Here is a 16,806-nt window from a genome sequence, read left to right on the forward strand (position 1 = left end):
AGCTGGGACTACAGGCGTGTGCCACCATGCCCGGATAATTTTTTGTATTTTAGTAGAGACGGGATTTCACCATGTTGGTCAGGCTGGTCTCGAACTCCTGACCTCGTGATCTGCCCGCCTCAGCCTCCCAAAATGCTGGGATTAAAGACGTGAGCCACTGAACCCGGCTACTTATTATAAAATTCTGTAAGAATTTTTCATTACTCTGGCCGGGTGCGGTGGCTCACGCCTGTAATCCCAGCACTTTGGGAGGCCGAGGTGGATGGATCACGAGGTCAGGAGATCGAGACCATCCTGGCTAGCACGGTGAAACCCCGTCACTACTAAAAATACAAAAAATTAGTTGGGCGTGGTGGCGGGCGCCTGTGGTCCCATCTGCTTGGGAGGCTGAGGAAGGAGAATGGCGTGAATCCGGGAGGCGGAGGTTGCAGTGAGCCGGCCATCAAGCCACTGCACTCTAGCCTGGGCAACAGAGCGAGACTCCATCTCAAAAAAAAAAATAATAATAATAATTTTTCATTACTCCTAAATGTAGAGTTTGGAACACTCTCTTCAGAAACAGCAACTACATATTTTGCCATGTTATAATTGATTAATAAAAAGGATGTTTATCTTGGCTAACATGGTGAAACCCCGTCTCTAATAAAAATACAAAAAATTAGCTGGGCATGGTGGCGGGTGCCTGTAGTCCCAGCTACTCCGGAGGCTGAGGCAGGAGAATGGCGTGAACCCAGGAGGCGGAGCCTGCAGTGAGCCGAGATCGCGCCACTGCACTCCAGCCTGGGCGACAGAGCGAGGCTCCATCTCAAAAAATAAAAAATAAATAAATAAAAAGGATGTTTATAAAAAGGTTAAAAAGTATTATAAAAAACTAAATTTGTGATTGCTAGTGTACCAATACTTTATTTTAGAAATTTATTTATGGAACTGGCAATTGTTCCTTGTTTATTTATTGTTTGTTTGTTTGTTTTTGAGCTAGAGTCTAGCTCTGTCACCCAGGCCGGAGTGCAGTGGCTCGATCTAGGCTCACTACAGCCTCTACCACCCGGGCTCAAGCGATTTTCCTGCCTCAGCCTCCAGAGTAGCTGGGATTACAGGTGCCCACCACCATGCCTGGCTAATTTTTTTGTTGTTGTATTTTTAGTAGAGATGGGGTTTCGCCATGTTGGTCAGGCTGGTCTTGCACTCCTGACCTTAAGTGATCCGCCCACCTTGGCCTCCCAAAGTGTTGGGATTACAGGCGTGAGCCACCGCCCCTGGCCTGAAGGTATTTTATTGATTGATTGATTGATTGATTGATTGAGACGGAGTCTCGCTCTGTCGCCCAGGCTGGAGTGCAGTGGTGTGATCTCGGCTCACTGCAAGCTCTGCTTCCCGGGTTCACGCCATTCTCCTGCCTCAGCCTCCCCAGTAGCTGGAACTACAGGTGCCTGCCACCACGCCCGGCTAATTTTTTGTAACTGAAGGCATTTTAAAGAAAATATTGAGATGTAGCATTAACGGAGAGATTGCTCATAACCCATTTAAGATTTTAGTAACTGGCCGGGCACGGTGGCTCACGCCTGTAATCCCAGCACTTTAGGAGGCCGAGGCGGGCTGATCACTAGGTCAGGAGTTCAAGACCAGCCTGGCCAACATCATGAAACCCCCGTCTCTACTAAAAATACAAAAATTACCTGGGCGTTCGGGGCGGGGGGCACCTGTAATCCCAGCTACTCGGGAGGCTGGGGAGGCAGGAGAATTGCCTGAACCTGGGAGGCAGAGGCTGCAGTGAGCTGAGATTTTGAGACAGAGTGAGACTCAGTCTCAAAAAAAAAAAAGATTTTAGTAACTTTTATCCTGTTTTAATAATACTGACTCAGAAACTATAATGTATACTTTATAATTTACTTCCTAGATGACACTTGATTTTCTTCAAGAGCAAGATAGTTGCCCTGTGCAGTTGGTCTCCTTGAAAACTATTTTATTTCTATCATAATTTCCTGTGATAAATATTTTGACCTTCTAAAATTTCAGAATATTGCACCAAGTAGAAAGAAAATAGGTTTTTTCTCTTTTCTTCTTCTTCTTTTTTTTTTTTTCTGAGAAAGAGGGAATGAGAACTTTAGTGTTCTTTCAATAGCGTTCTTATTTGTAGAAATGTATAATAGTGTCCTAGTAAGACTTGACAATAACTCAGGTCTTCATCATATTTTGTGATAAAACTTTTGATTTAAAAAAACCTCTGATCTATTTATCATGGCAAATGGATAGAGCTTTCCTGCCTGTTTTCTTTCTTTTCTTTTTTCTTTCTTTCCTTTTTTTTCCTTTGAGCTTAGATTTTTAGAAGCACATATTTAAAAATCAGGTATAAGACTGGATGCAGTGGCTCATGCCTGTAATCCCAGCACTTTGGGAGGCCGAGGCAAGCAGATCACCTGAGCTCAGGCGTTCAAGACCAGCCTGGGCAACATAGCGAAGCACTGTCTCTACAAAATATACAAAAATTAGCTGGGCATGGTGATGTGCGCCTGTAGTCCCAACTACTCAGGAGGCTGAGGCAGGAGAATCGCTTGAGCCCGGGAGGCGGAGGTTTCAGTGAGCCGAGATCGCACCACTGCACTCCAGCCTGGAGACAGAGCAAGACTCCCTCTCAAATAAAAAAAAAATCGGTTATAGGTTGTGTCCATATGTCATCTCAGTTACCATCCAAAACTATGATCAAAATGTATTTAGACCAAACTACAGAATGAAGTTTTATTTCTTCTTTTCCCTTCCATTTTTAACCAGACTGTTTTAGTATCATATAAAGTTAATATTTCACATAATGTTGTGCTACCTATGTCAAATGACTATCTTGCCATACAAAAGCAGAAAATATTGCAATACTCCTTTCTTTCTGTTTGTAAATTCAGTTAATTTCTTGGCAAACACTTTTATTTTCATTAATATGCAATCAAAACTTAACAATTTCAAATTGTATTATGAGAGGGTATATTTCTTTAAATATATTATGGCTATACAAAAGCACATCAAATATTTACTTTATGACAGAGAACAGTATTTACATTTGTTCTCCAAAACAACATAAAATACAACTTTAAAAACATTTAGATGAAAATTTGAATAATCTTGACACTAAACAGCTAGATCTTAAACACATAGTATCATAAGGAAAACTCAGGGGACAAGCTATGTTCACATGATACAATGGGATTCAGGGCAATTCAAAGATCTCTGTGCACCATGATTTCACAAATAGCACAAGTAAGTGCTTCTCGAAACAAGAAGAAGCCATTTCAACATTTACTATTAACATACAGTGGCTCTCTGACAATACCTGCCATCCTAATGTAGATGCACAGGAACTTTTAACTCACCCTAGATATATTTTAAATTGTTTACATATAAACAGTTTTGCCAAAAAAGTAGTTTAAATGTCTGCACGAATTTGATAACAAGTTCAAAACTGTAATAGTTCTTTTTTTTTTTTTTTTTTTTTTTTTAGAGATTCTTGCTCTGTCACCCAGGCCGGAGTGCAGTGGCACAAACACGGCTCAGTGTAGCCTCGACCTCCCAGGCTCAAGCAATCCTCCCACCTCAGCCTCCCGAGTAGCTGGGACTACCAGAGCATGCCACCACACCCAGCTGATTTTTGTATTTTTAATTTTTTTTTGTAGAGACAGGGTTTTGCCATGTTGCCCAGGCTGGTCTTGAACTCTTGAGCTCAGGCAATCTGCCCATCTTGGCCTCCCAAAGTGCTGGGATTACAGATGTGAGCCACCTCATCCAGTCTGTAATAGTTCTTACAGTGTTATAGTGAACACATATTACAACACATTCCATATCGTGTCATATTAGGTGAAAATATATCAGAAAATGAGTCTTCATTAACAAGGTACAACCAACGTTTATCCAAAATTAAGTACCTTTTCCCCTTTAAGTCAAAATAGCATAATACCATGATATTATGGCTTTGTGTCTTTTCTGATGATATCTCAGTCTGATTTCAAAAAACAGAGAAAAAGCTGGGTGTGGTGGTGCACACATGTAGTCCCAGCTACTTGGGAGGCTGAGGTGGGAGGGTGCCAGAGCAAGATCCTGTTTCTAAAAAAAAAAAAAAAAAAAAAAGGCCAGGTGTGGTGGCTCACGCCTGTAATCCCAGCACTTTGGGAGGCCAAGGAGGGTGGATCACGAGGTCAGGAATTCGAGACCAGCCTGGCCAACATGGTGAAACCCCATCTCTACCAAAAATACAAAAATTAGTCGGGCGCAGTGGCGGTTGCCTGTAATCCCAACTACTCCGGAGGCTGAGGCAGGTGAATCACTTGAACCCAGGAGGCAGAGTTTGCAGTGAGCTGAGATCGCACCACTGCACTCTAGCCTAGGCGACAGAGTGAGACTCTGTCTCAAAAAAAAAAAAAAAAAAGGAAAATTAATAAGAAAAGAAAAGAAGTGGGGATACAGATATGTTTGAATGACAAAGCCATTAAGTTTGACTTAAGACCTTTACCTCTGTGTTTATTTATTTATTTATTTTTGAGACAGAGTTTCACTCTTGTTGCCCAGGCTGGAGTGCAGTGGTGTGATCTTGGCTCACTGCAACCTCCACCTCCCAGGTTCAAGCAATTCTCCTGCCTCAGCCTCCAGAGTAGCTGGGATTACAGGCACCCGCCACCACACCCGGCTAATTTTTATATTTTTAGTAAAGAGGGGGTTTCACCATGTTGGCCTGGCTGATCTCGAACCCCTGACCTCAGGTGACCCGCCTGCCTTGGCCTCCCAAAGTGCTGGGATTACAGGCGTGAGCCACCACCTCCAGCCCTACCTCTGTGTTTAAATGAGGGTAGAGATAGGAAAACTGTAAAAGACAAAGGAAGAAACACCTTGAATTACATGTTTTATGTGAGATGAAAACATTTTCCTTTAAAGCTGTGTAACTGGAAACATCTTCTGGACAAGGCAATACAAAAACACTACATTACAGCATTGTGCAATGAATACACACACTGCATTTCACAATAACTGAAAACTATTGGGGATAACCACCTCCAATGACTACTGATTCAGAGAATAAAAAGATTAATGGTTCCAAATTACTTGAGACTTAGGTAAAATAAAAATAAACAAACAAAAAACTGTTTTTTTTTTTTTGAGACAGGGTCTTGCTTGGTCGCTCAGGCTGGAATGCAGTGGTGTGATCTTGGCTCACTGCAACCTCCACCTCCCTGGGCTCAGGTGATTCTCCCATTTCAGCCTCCTGAGTAGCTGCGCCCACAGGCAAGCGCCACCACACCCAGCTAATTTTTGTATTTTTTTTTTGTAGAGATGGGGTTTCACCATATTGTCCAGGCTGATGTCAAACTCCTAGGCTCAAGCGATCCTCCCGCTTTGGCCTCCCAAAGTGCCAGGATTACAGGTGTGAGCCACTGTGCTTCCCCCCAAAATAACTATTTTTTAAATGGCAGTATATATGGTATGCAATAAGACTCCCATAAATCTGGCAGAGTCTTTTTTTTGTGCGAAGTGGGGAGGGCAGTGGTCAAATGTAGCATATTTAATAGTGACTACATTAAAGAAAAATATAAATCCAACTTCAATGCTTTTTCTTTTTTAAACAATGTTTTCTTTTTATTCAAACCAATTCAAACTTTATAAAAATTTTAATGTTGCAAGATAATACAATCACTTACGAAGACCAATTGTACAATCAAGTTCTAACCAAGATAATGTTTACTAATCTAACAAGATCAAGATAAAACATTTGCCAAAGGAAAATATAGATAACACAAAAAATACTGTCATAGGAATCTAAGATCATCTAATACTTAAAAAAATAATAGTTCTAGTTGTCTTTATATGTTATGACAATTTATAGCAGAGTTTAATAACAGAAAAAGCAACAATGTCTATATTGGTAGGATAAATTTAAGATTTTTATGTGCAAGGCCACTTAAAAAGAGGACAAACCACAGATGAAAATGAAGGCAACAGAAAAATTCAACTTTTCACAACCAAAAAATTAGTGCAACCTTAAAATAATTTGGAAAAGGATGTTCTAAAAGATATGTTGCAGATCTGTGTTCTATTGTCTAAGATTATATCAATGTATAATTCTAAATCTTTCTAAAGTGTAAGATTAAAAATATGTAATCTAATGTACAAGGTATATGTAAATTCTGTGTTTTATCACATAGGTATGTCTCTTCAACACTAGCTTTTGAAAATGGGCCATTTGAAGAGACAACAATTTTTAGGCCAGTAATTACAGGCATCCATCATGCCTGTAACCTCCAGCACTTTGAGAGGCCAAGGCAGGAGGATCACGTAAGGCCAGGAGTTCAAGACCAGCCTGGGCAACATAGTGAAACCCAGTCTCTAAAAAAAAAAAAAAAAAAAAATTAGCTGGGTGTGGTGGCTCGTGGTGGGAGGATCACTTGAGCCCAGGATCCTCCCACTGTGATCCTCCTACCACACACCACCATGCCCTGTGATCGTGCTACTGCACTCCAGCCTGGGTGACAGGGTAAGACCCTGTCTCGAAAATAAAGACAACAATTTTCATTCGAAAAATTTCATTCAGGCAGGGTGAGGTGGCTCACACCTGTAATCCCAGCACTTTGGGAGGCTGAGGCAGGCAGATCACCTGAGGTTAGGAGTTTGAGACCAGCTTGGCCAACACAGCAAAACCCCATCCCTACTAAAAATACAAAAATTAGCTGGGTGTGGTGGCACGTGCCTGTAATCCCAGCTACTCGGGAGGCTGAGGCAGGAGAATTGCTTGAACCTGGGAGGCGGAGGTTGCAGCGAGGTGAGATCGTGCCACTGCACTCCAACCTGGGCAACAGGAGCCAAACTCCATCTCAAAAAATAAAAAAGAAAAGAAAAATTTCATTCAACTTTACTTGGGACTGAATACATATGAAATGTGCTTTCAATACATAAAAATCATAGTGGACAGCAGCAAAGGAGTGAGGGTAGCAGTGGAGGAGGAGTTGCGGCAGATTAAGGAGACTCTGAGAATTCCTATTGTAATTATTTTGGAAATTGATAAAGATAATTCACATTTCTAAGAACTCAAGACTTTACTTTTTAAAGGACCAAAATAAACTCAAGACACCTTGCCAACACTTCCCCACCTCTCAACAAATTGATTACTCTTTTACACATAAAACTGAAACAGTTATGGCATCAAAATTGATAGCAACGAAAGTTTGTAAAACTGTATTTCAGTCTCTTTTTCTTGATTCCAAAGTGCAAGATGCAGGGTTTTCATAATCCTTTAGCAATGCTTCTCCTGCAAATAAGCCTTCGTTTTGTTTGGCAAAGGCAGTTTTTGAAATAAGTCTATTCTGGTATGCTGACATGAAACAAATGACATGGGTGCTGCAAAGAACAAACCTGTATGAATTGTAATATTGGATTGGTCAGTCTTACAGGGTAAATTGCAGATCCAGGTAACTGAGACCTTGAATAACAAAAAACTCTATTTTCCAGAGTCCCTGGTTGTATGTTCAATTAGATCAACTAATTGTCCTTTCACATCTGGTTGTTCATAAAAGCAAAACCTACCATTTGAGTGTTCAATTCTAGTGTGAAGTGTTTTACCATGGGAGCAAAAGCTCGAGCTTGAACGATAACGGTCATTATGGCTATCTGGGACAAGAAAAAAACCATCTAGCACATTTGCTCACTTTTCTTCTGCCTGTCAGTGTATGATTGGCCCCAGCACCATCCTTATTTTGCAAGTTTTTTCAGCTCCTCTGTAAGGCTTGTCACAACCATAGTGTCACTACTTTGGACAGAATCATCAACTCTTGCAACCCCAGGACAGTCAGAATCAGAATTCAAATGACAGTGGATACTTTCAGACACATAGACAACTGCACCTGTGAGTCCACGGAAGTTCCTTTAGATTTGATTGTTCTGTATTGGAGGTAGTAATGATGAAAGTGTCTTCAGGAATGTCTTCATGGCTTGCTCTTGGGCTCTGCATTGTAACTCCTACAGGTACCAATGAACAAGCCATTCAGAGATGGATCCACAAAGATCTCTGGGGCAACGACCAGGTCCTGCTCTACCTGATTCTCAGCTTTGGGGACAGAATTCCCAGAAACATCTGTGTCCGGAGTTGGTTCCTTCCAGTGGGTTCTTGGTCTTGCTGACTTCAAGAATGAAGCCGTGGACCTTCACGATGAGTGTTACAGCTCTTAAAGGTGGCACAGACCCAAAGAGTGAGCGGCAGCAAGATTTATCATGAAGAGCAAAAGAACAAAGCTTCCACAGCGTGAAAGGGGATCCAAGCAGGTTGCCACTGGGGCTGGGGGTGGCCAGCATTTATTCCCTTATTTGTCCCCGCCCACATCCTGCTGATTGGTCCATTTTACAGAGTGCTGATTGGTCCATTTTACAGAGTGCTCATTGGTGTGTTTACAATTCTTTAGCTAGACACAGAGCGCTAATTGGTGCATTTTACAGAGTGCTGATTGGTGCATTTACAATCCTTTAGCTAGAAACAGAGCGCTGATTGGTGTGTTCTGTTTTTGTTTTTGTTTTTTTTTGAGACGAAGTCTCGCTCTGTCACCCAGGCTGGAGTGCAGTGGCGCAATCTCGGCTCACTGCAACCTCCGCCTCCTGGGTTCATGCCCTTCTTCTGCCTCAGCCTCCTGAGTGCCCGCCACCATGCCTGGCTAATTTTTTGTATTTTTAGTAGAGATGGGGTTTCACCATGTTAGCCAGGATGGTCTCGATCTCCTGACCTCGTGATCTGCCTGCTTCGGCCTCCCAAAGTGCTGGGATTACAGGCGTGAGCCACTGCGCCCAGCTGGTGCGTGTTTACAGAGTGGTGATTGGTGCATTTACAATCCTTTAGCTAGACACAGAGTGCTGATTGGTGCATTTTACAATCCTCTTGTAAGACACAAAAGTTCTCCAAGTCCCCACCCAACCCAGAAGTCTGGCTTCACCTCTCACTTCCATGGGAGAACTGTCCAGACAACAGCATGACACCCTTGCAAAGGATACAGCCTTTCATCTAAAGGCATAGAATACTGAATATAGTCTTGAGGCATAAGTCCAATAAGTACAGGCACATGTTCCTCGAAGTGAAGATGCACGTCTCCATTCTGAAATTCTGAACTCTTTATTTTGTTCTTTGTATGCAGCTTCAGGCCGAAGATAGTGAAAATCCGTGCCAGACTTGGATTGGAAGAATGAACCAAGGCTTTGAGTCTCATCGTCTCATCTCCGTTTTGATACGCGTCTCCTTAAGTTTGTAAGCCAAGGAGAGGACTACAGTGAGGATTGTGGAGGGAAGTGGACCTTATTGGTCTTTGAGCTCTCACATCTTTAAAGACTGTTGGTGCTGAGAGAAAAAGTATCCTCATCTGGCAGAACTCCCACAGGGTGTGCTCCCCTTGCTATTCTGCTTTTGTTTTGCAGAAAGCTGCCTTTTTCAATGTACTCATTAGGCTTTCATTGTTTGTTCCTTTTTTACCTTTTTCATCTTTCACTGTTGATATCACAGGTGGCCATATCTTTACCAGTGCAGCTGCCAAATAAGAAATCATCTTTTCCACATTCACTAGCTAGTGATGGTTGTTGTACTACCATGAAATCAGTTTCTTCTTTACTTTTATTCAGGTTACAAGATTTCTGGAAGGTTTTAAGATCAATTTTAATTAGTCTTTGTGACTGGTTACTTCATCCAGGGGACCAATTTCTCTCTGGAATATTAGCCCCACACCCCTGGAGAGCCTGTGCGGCTGCATCTCCCTCTGGAGGTGGTTCTGGAGTTGGTTCCTTTCGGTGGGTTCCTGGTCTCGCTCACTTCAAGAATGAAGCCACGGACCTTCACAGTGAGTGTTACAGCTCTTAAAGGTGGCACAGACCCAAAGAGTGAGCAGCAGCAAGATTCATTGTGAAGAGGGAAAGAATACAGCTTCCACACTGTGGAAAGAGACCCGAGAGGGTTGCTGCTACTGGCCTGGTGGGTGTGGGGGCAGTGGGGGCGCGGGGTACTAGCCTGGTGGGTGTGGGGGCAGCGGGGGGGGGGGGGGAATGTGGCCAGCTTTTATTCCCTTATTTGTCCCCACCCATGTCCTGCTGATTGGTCCATTTTACAGAGTGCTGATTGGTCCATTTTACAAGGTGCTAATTGGTCCATTTTACAGAGCGCTGATTGGTCCATTTTACAAACCTCTAGCTAGCCACAGAGCACTGATTGGTGTATTTTTACAGAGCACTGATTGGCACATTTTACAAACCTCTAGCTAGCCACAGAGCACTGATTGGTGCGTTTTACAATCCTAGCTACAGAGTGCTAATTGGTGCATTTTACAATCCTCTTGTAAGGCAGAAAATTTCTTTAAGTCCCCACCCGACCCAGGAAATCCAGCTGGCTTCTCCTCTCACATCTGTGTATTTCTTTGGCTTCATTTAACCTTTGGAGCCACTTTTTTTCAGCAGCAGTGCAACAGCAGCCACCAGCCGGGGTCTCATCCAGCGCTGGTGCTACTGCTGTGAAATGTGTGTTGTTTTGTGCAGCTGTATTTTTGATACTTTGTTACACAGCAGCAAAAAAGTAATGTAGTATCAGTGGTGTTATTGGGTGACAAAGTTTGGGATTGGGGTTGAAGACCCAGCTGATTTAATTATAATTGGTTCTAAATTTAAAATTGCACATAAAAAAACCCAGAAACCAATGTGAACAACAATAAAAAACACACAAAAGCACTTCCTTCAATGTCCAGATCAAGGCTTCTTTGTCACCCCCTCCAACCTTACCTGTCTCCTCTCTAGATATTCATATAGAGTAATATATTTTATCATCTAAATAGTCTTCTGTATTGCTCTCTAGTAGCTTTTTGTGTCTACCTAACTAGGCTTCAGGTTCCTTGAAGGCGAAGATTTGTTTTGTTCATTTTTGTGCCCCCCACAGTGCCTTGCACATAGAGACTCTAGTAAATGTTACTTATTGGCTGAAGAATTAGGAACATGACCTGCATTTAACAACAAAAAGAGTTTTTGTTAATTAGCTAGCACCCGCTCATCAGCAAGGCCTAAACATCTGCCAGTGGAATCTGAGAAGTCTCTTCTAAAAGTTGAAAAGCTGAGTTTATTCATCACAGATGGGGAACTTGTAGTAGGTGTGTGTGTGAGGGGGGAGGTTTATACCAGTTAAATCAAATTACAAGAGTTTGGTGCCCAATTTTCAGGATAGTTTGTGTAGTGATCTTTGTCTTTTTCACTGCATGATGTGACTCTTGATTATGGGATGGAAGAAATTAGCATTATGAATTTTCTTTGTGCCATTTCCATAATTAATTGTTTGTTGACTGTTTTGAAGAAATTTAAGCAGAATTTGAGGATTTAGTTTTTTTAAAAATGTAGTGAAGGGGCTAGGTAGCAAAAAGTTTTTGAAGAAATTCATTGACCTGCTTTCTTAGATCAAGGACTTTTTGAAATAAAAAGGCTCTCAGAGATCCAACTTGTAGCCTCCAGTGGCTTGTAATAATTTCTTGCTGATGTGGCAAGCTACCTTAAATCGTTTCTAGAACAAGAGGTGAGGTATAAATGCCAATGTGACAAAATGTCTGAACAGTAGACTTGAAACTGCAAGAAGATCGTAACAACCAATTTGTTCAAGGAAGTGGAGGCAATTCATGACTCAATCTAGACGTGTGGTTTAGGCGGATGGCAAGTGAATTCATTTATCACTGTCGATCTGCTTTGAGCTCAGTGGAATCGCCGACTGTGACAATGTGCAGAGCTAGTTGGTTGAAATGAAGTCACAATTCGGAGGAGAGTCATGGATTTTGACGAACGTGAATCACCTTTAACATTTTTATGGCTGCCTCCAGAGTGCAAACGCCCGGCATGTCCCTGAGTTATTAAGCATTTGCCCTATCACCGTGGGCAGGAGTATTCTGAATACCAAAACGATTTTGAAATTTCAGGTTATACGGCCAACATTGGAGGTGTCTGCATTCAACTGGCCCTGTGAAAGCTTCAGTCTTTTTCATCGAAGTGCTGAAATCGATGGCCGAGTCACAATGAAGACGGGCTCAAATCAGAACCCTCTCCCTCCTCGTTTTGAGCAGCTGTCTTTGAGAGGCAATCTTCTGAATTGACTGGCTCAGAATTGAGCCGTGAGAGTCGTAACCATCCGTTTTTGTACGAATACAGTTGATAAACTTTTTTAGACGCCTTTGGCATTTATGTTTAAAATGACACCACCTGCTAAGTAACAAACACTCTTCTTAATCGCCGTGGCAAAAACGTAGCCGTCCCGTGTGTGTGTTTGTTTTTACCCTTCCGCTACACTCTTAAGAAACCTGGCCGCTTCCGCCCCAGAGAGTGTCCTAACCGCGAGTCGGGTTGACAGGGCTACTCGCATGCGCGGTCTCCACCGTGGTGTTTGTCGCAATGGGCGCTGCGCGGAAGACTACATGGAATCTCACTTTGCAGCTTGAAGTCATTTTGTTGGCGGGGCTGGTTACCGGCTACCTCCGCGCGGGCACTTGATTGTAACAGAAAGTAGTTCCGGCTCATGTTGTTTCGGCCGAGGAGCCGTCGCCGCCATTTCAAGACCGTACTAGGTAGATGGCCAACTAGAGTTCCCAGGGTTCGAAGCCTGTAACTGCTGCCGCCGCTCAAGCCCTCCAGAGCATTGCTACGGCTGCTGCCCTTGTACTACTACCTCCAAATACGTTCTTGCCGGTAGTGGCGGCAGCAGGACCAATTACCTCTTTTTTGCTCTCCCTCGAGAAGCTCCAGATGGCGTCTTCCGTGGGCAACGTGGCCGACAGCACAGGTACCGGTGTCCCGTTCTACCTTGGCAGATGCCCCCTTGGGGTCTCGCGCCGTCCTCTACCTTGTATCACTCCTTCCCTCGAACCATCCCCATTACATCAGTGACATTGCTGAGCTTTTCGTGGTCTACTGGCATCTGATCACATCGGGTTTTCCGCTGTCGTCCGCTTCCCGAACATTTCCTCCTCCTCCCTTGCTTGCTTTTTGCTGCCTTTCTTGCTTTGTTTTTATTTCGTAAATGTTCTAGCATTCCACTGTCTCCGGGCGCTTCTATCACACGTGCGCGCTTGGAATGTCGTGGAATGGACTGCATTGGAATCCCTGCCCTTTCACTCCTTTGCAGCGGTTTTCTCCCCTAATTCCAGCTCATCGCCTCTCCTTTTTCCCCTCCATCTCCCCCTTCATCTCCCCCCTCCAGTCTTTTCCCCTTGGCCAGATTTGGTCCTTCTCTGCCAATCTAGGGCGGGGGTGCCGTTCCGATGTAATCATATCCTCACTTTGCATCACCCGAGGACGAGCAAAAGCTCGTCGATGGTGCCACAAGTCACCTGGAGAAGAGGGGACATTGAGCAGCACCCCGCTGGGTAGTGCCTTTCTGGTGTTCTTTCGGTTGAGCGGTCCCGGTTTAGATTGGAAATTTCCAGGGGTTTCCTTTGCCATCGCCCAATTCCACCGCTGCCCTCAGCCTGGATTTCCCACCCTGTCCGCGGGGAACCACACCCTTCCCTTCGCGAGGTTGCCAGCCCTGTTCACTTCCTATCCTTGGGGGAGAAACCACCCCGATGCTGCTGCTTTGGCGTTGACCACCTTGCCCGCCCAATTCTCGCTTTGTGTTACTTTCTCGATGTATTCCTCCGCCGCCGCCTCTAGGTCTGCCATCCCCATTCTTCAGCCCAGTATCTCTTTATTCACAGGGTGTAATATTTTTTTAAGTTTCCATCCCTGCTTGAAGAGTTTGTAAAGCAACTGGAGTGTAGCTGCACAAGTACAAGGCAGTTGCCCTTTTAGACACTTCAGTCGCGAGCATTTGGTACTAAAAATACGAAAACAACCAAATTGTAGGAGTGTCCTTCAGCTGCCTTTCCATATTGAGGCGATTTGGGCGGAAGGGGGTGGGGAATTGGGCTGCGCTTCTGAGGTTTCCCGCGAGGTTATTTTTTGGTTGTTTCTCAGCTGAGCTGTGTGGAGAGTTTTAGTTACTGTTTCTGGAAGTTGTGCTGTAAGTAGTAGGTGAATCGTCAATAGTATGTTGTCCCTAATTGTAGGGAGTGGGATTAATAATTAGTCCGTGCTCCTCTCCCCACGTCTCCACCGTGATTTTCAAAGGTTTAAGATTCTGTACTGGATTCTGTACTAGCTTGCCCTTTTTAATGTGTTATTTATTTGAGGAAGCTGTCGTTTCAAGTATTAAAATAGCAGATAAGCAGCATTGAAAAGTGACAAAGTAATGTGTGAAAACAAGGAGCTAGGAAGTTCTAGAGACTTAGCTAAAATGTAGTTTTAGTTTCTATTAAAGATATAACCTCTCCCAGATGTGGATGCAAGTCTCAATGCTCTTTGTGTTGGTGGTCAGCTGTGCATTCTGTCAGGAAATTTACTTTGCTTTCCTCAGTATCCGGAACACTCATCAGCTCTAATGATTGGGGAGCTGGGCTCAAATTTGAACTAGTCACCTTAACCTTGGTAGAATTAAATAATTTGTCCATGGTTTCCCATTTCAACCAGCTGGTGAAGTGCTACGGTCGAATTCCCAGTTTAAGTATTTACAGTTGTGACAAGCAGTTTTTTTTCCCCTCTCTGGGCTTTAGCTATATCCTTTAAAGATCTTTATGTATCTGGATTAAGTCACTTGCAGCGAAGTGCTTTTATTTATTCATTATGTTGCGCTTTATCAAATATATTTTAGCGTCCATCCTCCCTCCCTCCCAAAGTTTTGACCATTGCAGTTGGAGGTAACTGCCTGGTTTATATAGGCTTGTTTGCAGTCTCTTAATCCTTTAGTCAATACCGGAGCTGTTTGGAAAATATTAGTGCTAAACCAACGTGGGTGGGATTTAGCCAATTTAGTCTCCTTGTGAGTTTGGGATGGTAGAGAAGCAGTGTAATCTTGGGTCTTTATTTAAAATGTTTGATGACCCCTTTAACTATTTTGGCTGTTGTGAAATGACAAACATCTTGTTTATCAGCTGTTTTAAAAATAGCACTTTGACTTTTTGGTTTTTCCCTTAGGCTCGTTTCTACTTGTCCTTTTAAAGAATTAAATTCTGAAATATACAAACATTGATATAATTTAAAGAGTTAACACATCTGGTGTCCTCACTGAGGTTAAGATTGATAGTTACCAGTACTCCACCTCAAAAAATCCAACCTGAAATATGGCACAAAATATTAAGCTTCCCAATATGTTATTCTGATATTATTAAATCTTTGTGACCTTGCAAATCACACATTTAATATTTTGTTTCTGTATGTTAACTAAGGTATAAGGAATAATGTTCAGTGAATCCTTAGATGCTACCTATGATTTATAATTTAAAAGTACAAAGTATTTTTGGTCATAAAATGTAATCTCATATGGAAGTAAATATTCCTTTCTAGTTTGGGAAAGAAAGTATTAATGGGTGAATTCTAAAAATGCCAATTCTGCACTTGATGTTAACTTGGAGATATAAATAACGTGCAGAACACTCTAGTGCTTTACATAGTTTCAAGCATTTCCATTTTTAAGTTAAATATACCATATTTTTACATTTTTTTGGTTTACATTTCTAACTTTTTGTTTTCCCCCCTCCTTCCCTCAAATGTTTTGATGATTCTCCAGAACCAACGAAACGTATGCTTTCCTTCCAAGGGTTAGCTGAGTTGGCACATCGAGAATATCAGGCAGGAGATTTTGAGGCAGCTGAGAGACACTGCATGCAGCTCTGGAGACAAGAGCCAGACAATACTGGTGTGCTTTTATTACTTTCATCTATACACTTCCAGTGTCGAAGGCTGGACAGGTAGGAGATGTTGGGGTACCTGCTCGTGATTGCTGCCTCTGGGTGCTGAGCTTGAAAAATGATACTTAAATATTTGAACTTGAAATTTTTCCAGTACCGGGTTTCAACTGAGCCGCCAACACACATCTGCTCTCTTGCCCACTTGTGACATGCCCAGCTGCCAGTTTTTCTCCTTCCTTTTGTGGTGGTGGTTATATTATCAGTATGACTAGGGACCTTTTCTAGATTTTTCTATCTGGGTCTGCTGCTTTCTAGACTCTGTTCAGGTAATAAATTATTATCAATGTATATCTGAGCATCCAGTCTCCCTTTCATGAGACCTGTCAGTTTGAGGGACTGAAATGCTCAGAAATGATGGTTATGTATGCTGTGGCAGGAGATGCATACCTGAAGTTTCATTAAGTTGTTATGGTATGTTGCTTTTAGTTAATCAGTTGAATTAATCAAAAGGGAAGAATTTGTGTTCCTGTCCTTTTAATAATTGTCATTCTGGCATATTTAGACACTTAAAGGTGTGCATCATTAAATCTTAAATGGAAAATGAGACTCGTGCACATAGCTTTTCATTTTTCATCTTAATGATCATGATTTCCAATGTGGTGGGTTTTTTTTTTTTTTTTGAGACGGAGTTTCGCTCTTGTTGCCTAGGCTGGAGTACAGCAGCGCCATTTCGGCTCACCGCAACTCTGCCTCCTGGGTTCAAGCGATTCTTCTGCCTCAGCCTCCTGAGTAGCTGGGATTACAGGCATGTGCCACCACGCCCAGCTAATTTTTGTATTTTTAGTGGAAACGGGGTTTCTCCATGTTGGTCAGGCTGGTCTTGAACTCCCGACCTCAGGTGATCTGCTCGCATTGGCCTCCCAAAGTGCTGGGATTACAGACATGAGCCACCGCGCCTGGCCAATGTGGTAGTTTTGTAACAAGACTCTAGTTAGAATTTTTTTTTTTTTTTTTTGAGATGGAGTTTTGCTTTTGTCACCCAGGCTGGAGTGCAGTGGCGCAATCTCAGCTC

At 42.8% G+C, this 16,806-nt stretch overlaps 1 protein-coding gene and 1 pseudogene across 4 annotated transcripts in view; one reads left to right on the top strand and one right to left on the bottom strand.

The window, feature by feature from the left end:
* Positions 1-7,261: 7,261 nt before the first annotated feature.
* On the bottom strand, positions 7,262-12,376 carry LOC129024118 (suppressor of cytokine signaling 6-like; annotated as a pseudogene).
* A 115-nt stretch (positions 12,377-12,491) lies between these two features.
* The window catches only part of OGT (O-linked N-acetylglucosamine (GlcNAc) transferase), a 43,107-nt gene continuing 38,792 nt past the window's right edge, over positions 12,492-16,806 (top strand). For 3 of the 4 annotated variants that reach the window (XM_054470805.2, XM_063660553.1, XM_063660554.1), the window contains exons 1-2: positions 12,492-12,793; positions 15,614-15,794. In XM_054470805.2, the coding sequence (XP_054326780.1) occupies positions 12,757-12,793; positions 15,614-15,794 (218 nt within the window). In that variant the 5' untranslated portion in view covers positions 12,492-12,756. The remainder of the gene's footprint in view (positions 12,794-15,613; positions 15,795-16,806) is intronic. The other variant, XM_054470806.2, reaches the window with a different exon arrangement.

The sequence above is a fragment of the Pongo pygmaeus genome, chromosome X (assembly GCF_028885625.2).
Source record: "Pongo pygmaeus isolate AG05252 chromosome X, NHGRI_mPonPyg2-v2.0_pri, whole genome shotgun sequence".
In the NCBI taxonomy this organism is placed as follows: Eukaryota; Metazoa; Chordata; class Mammalia; order Primates; family Hominidae; genus Pongo; species Pongo pygmaeus.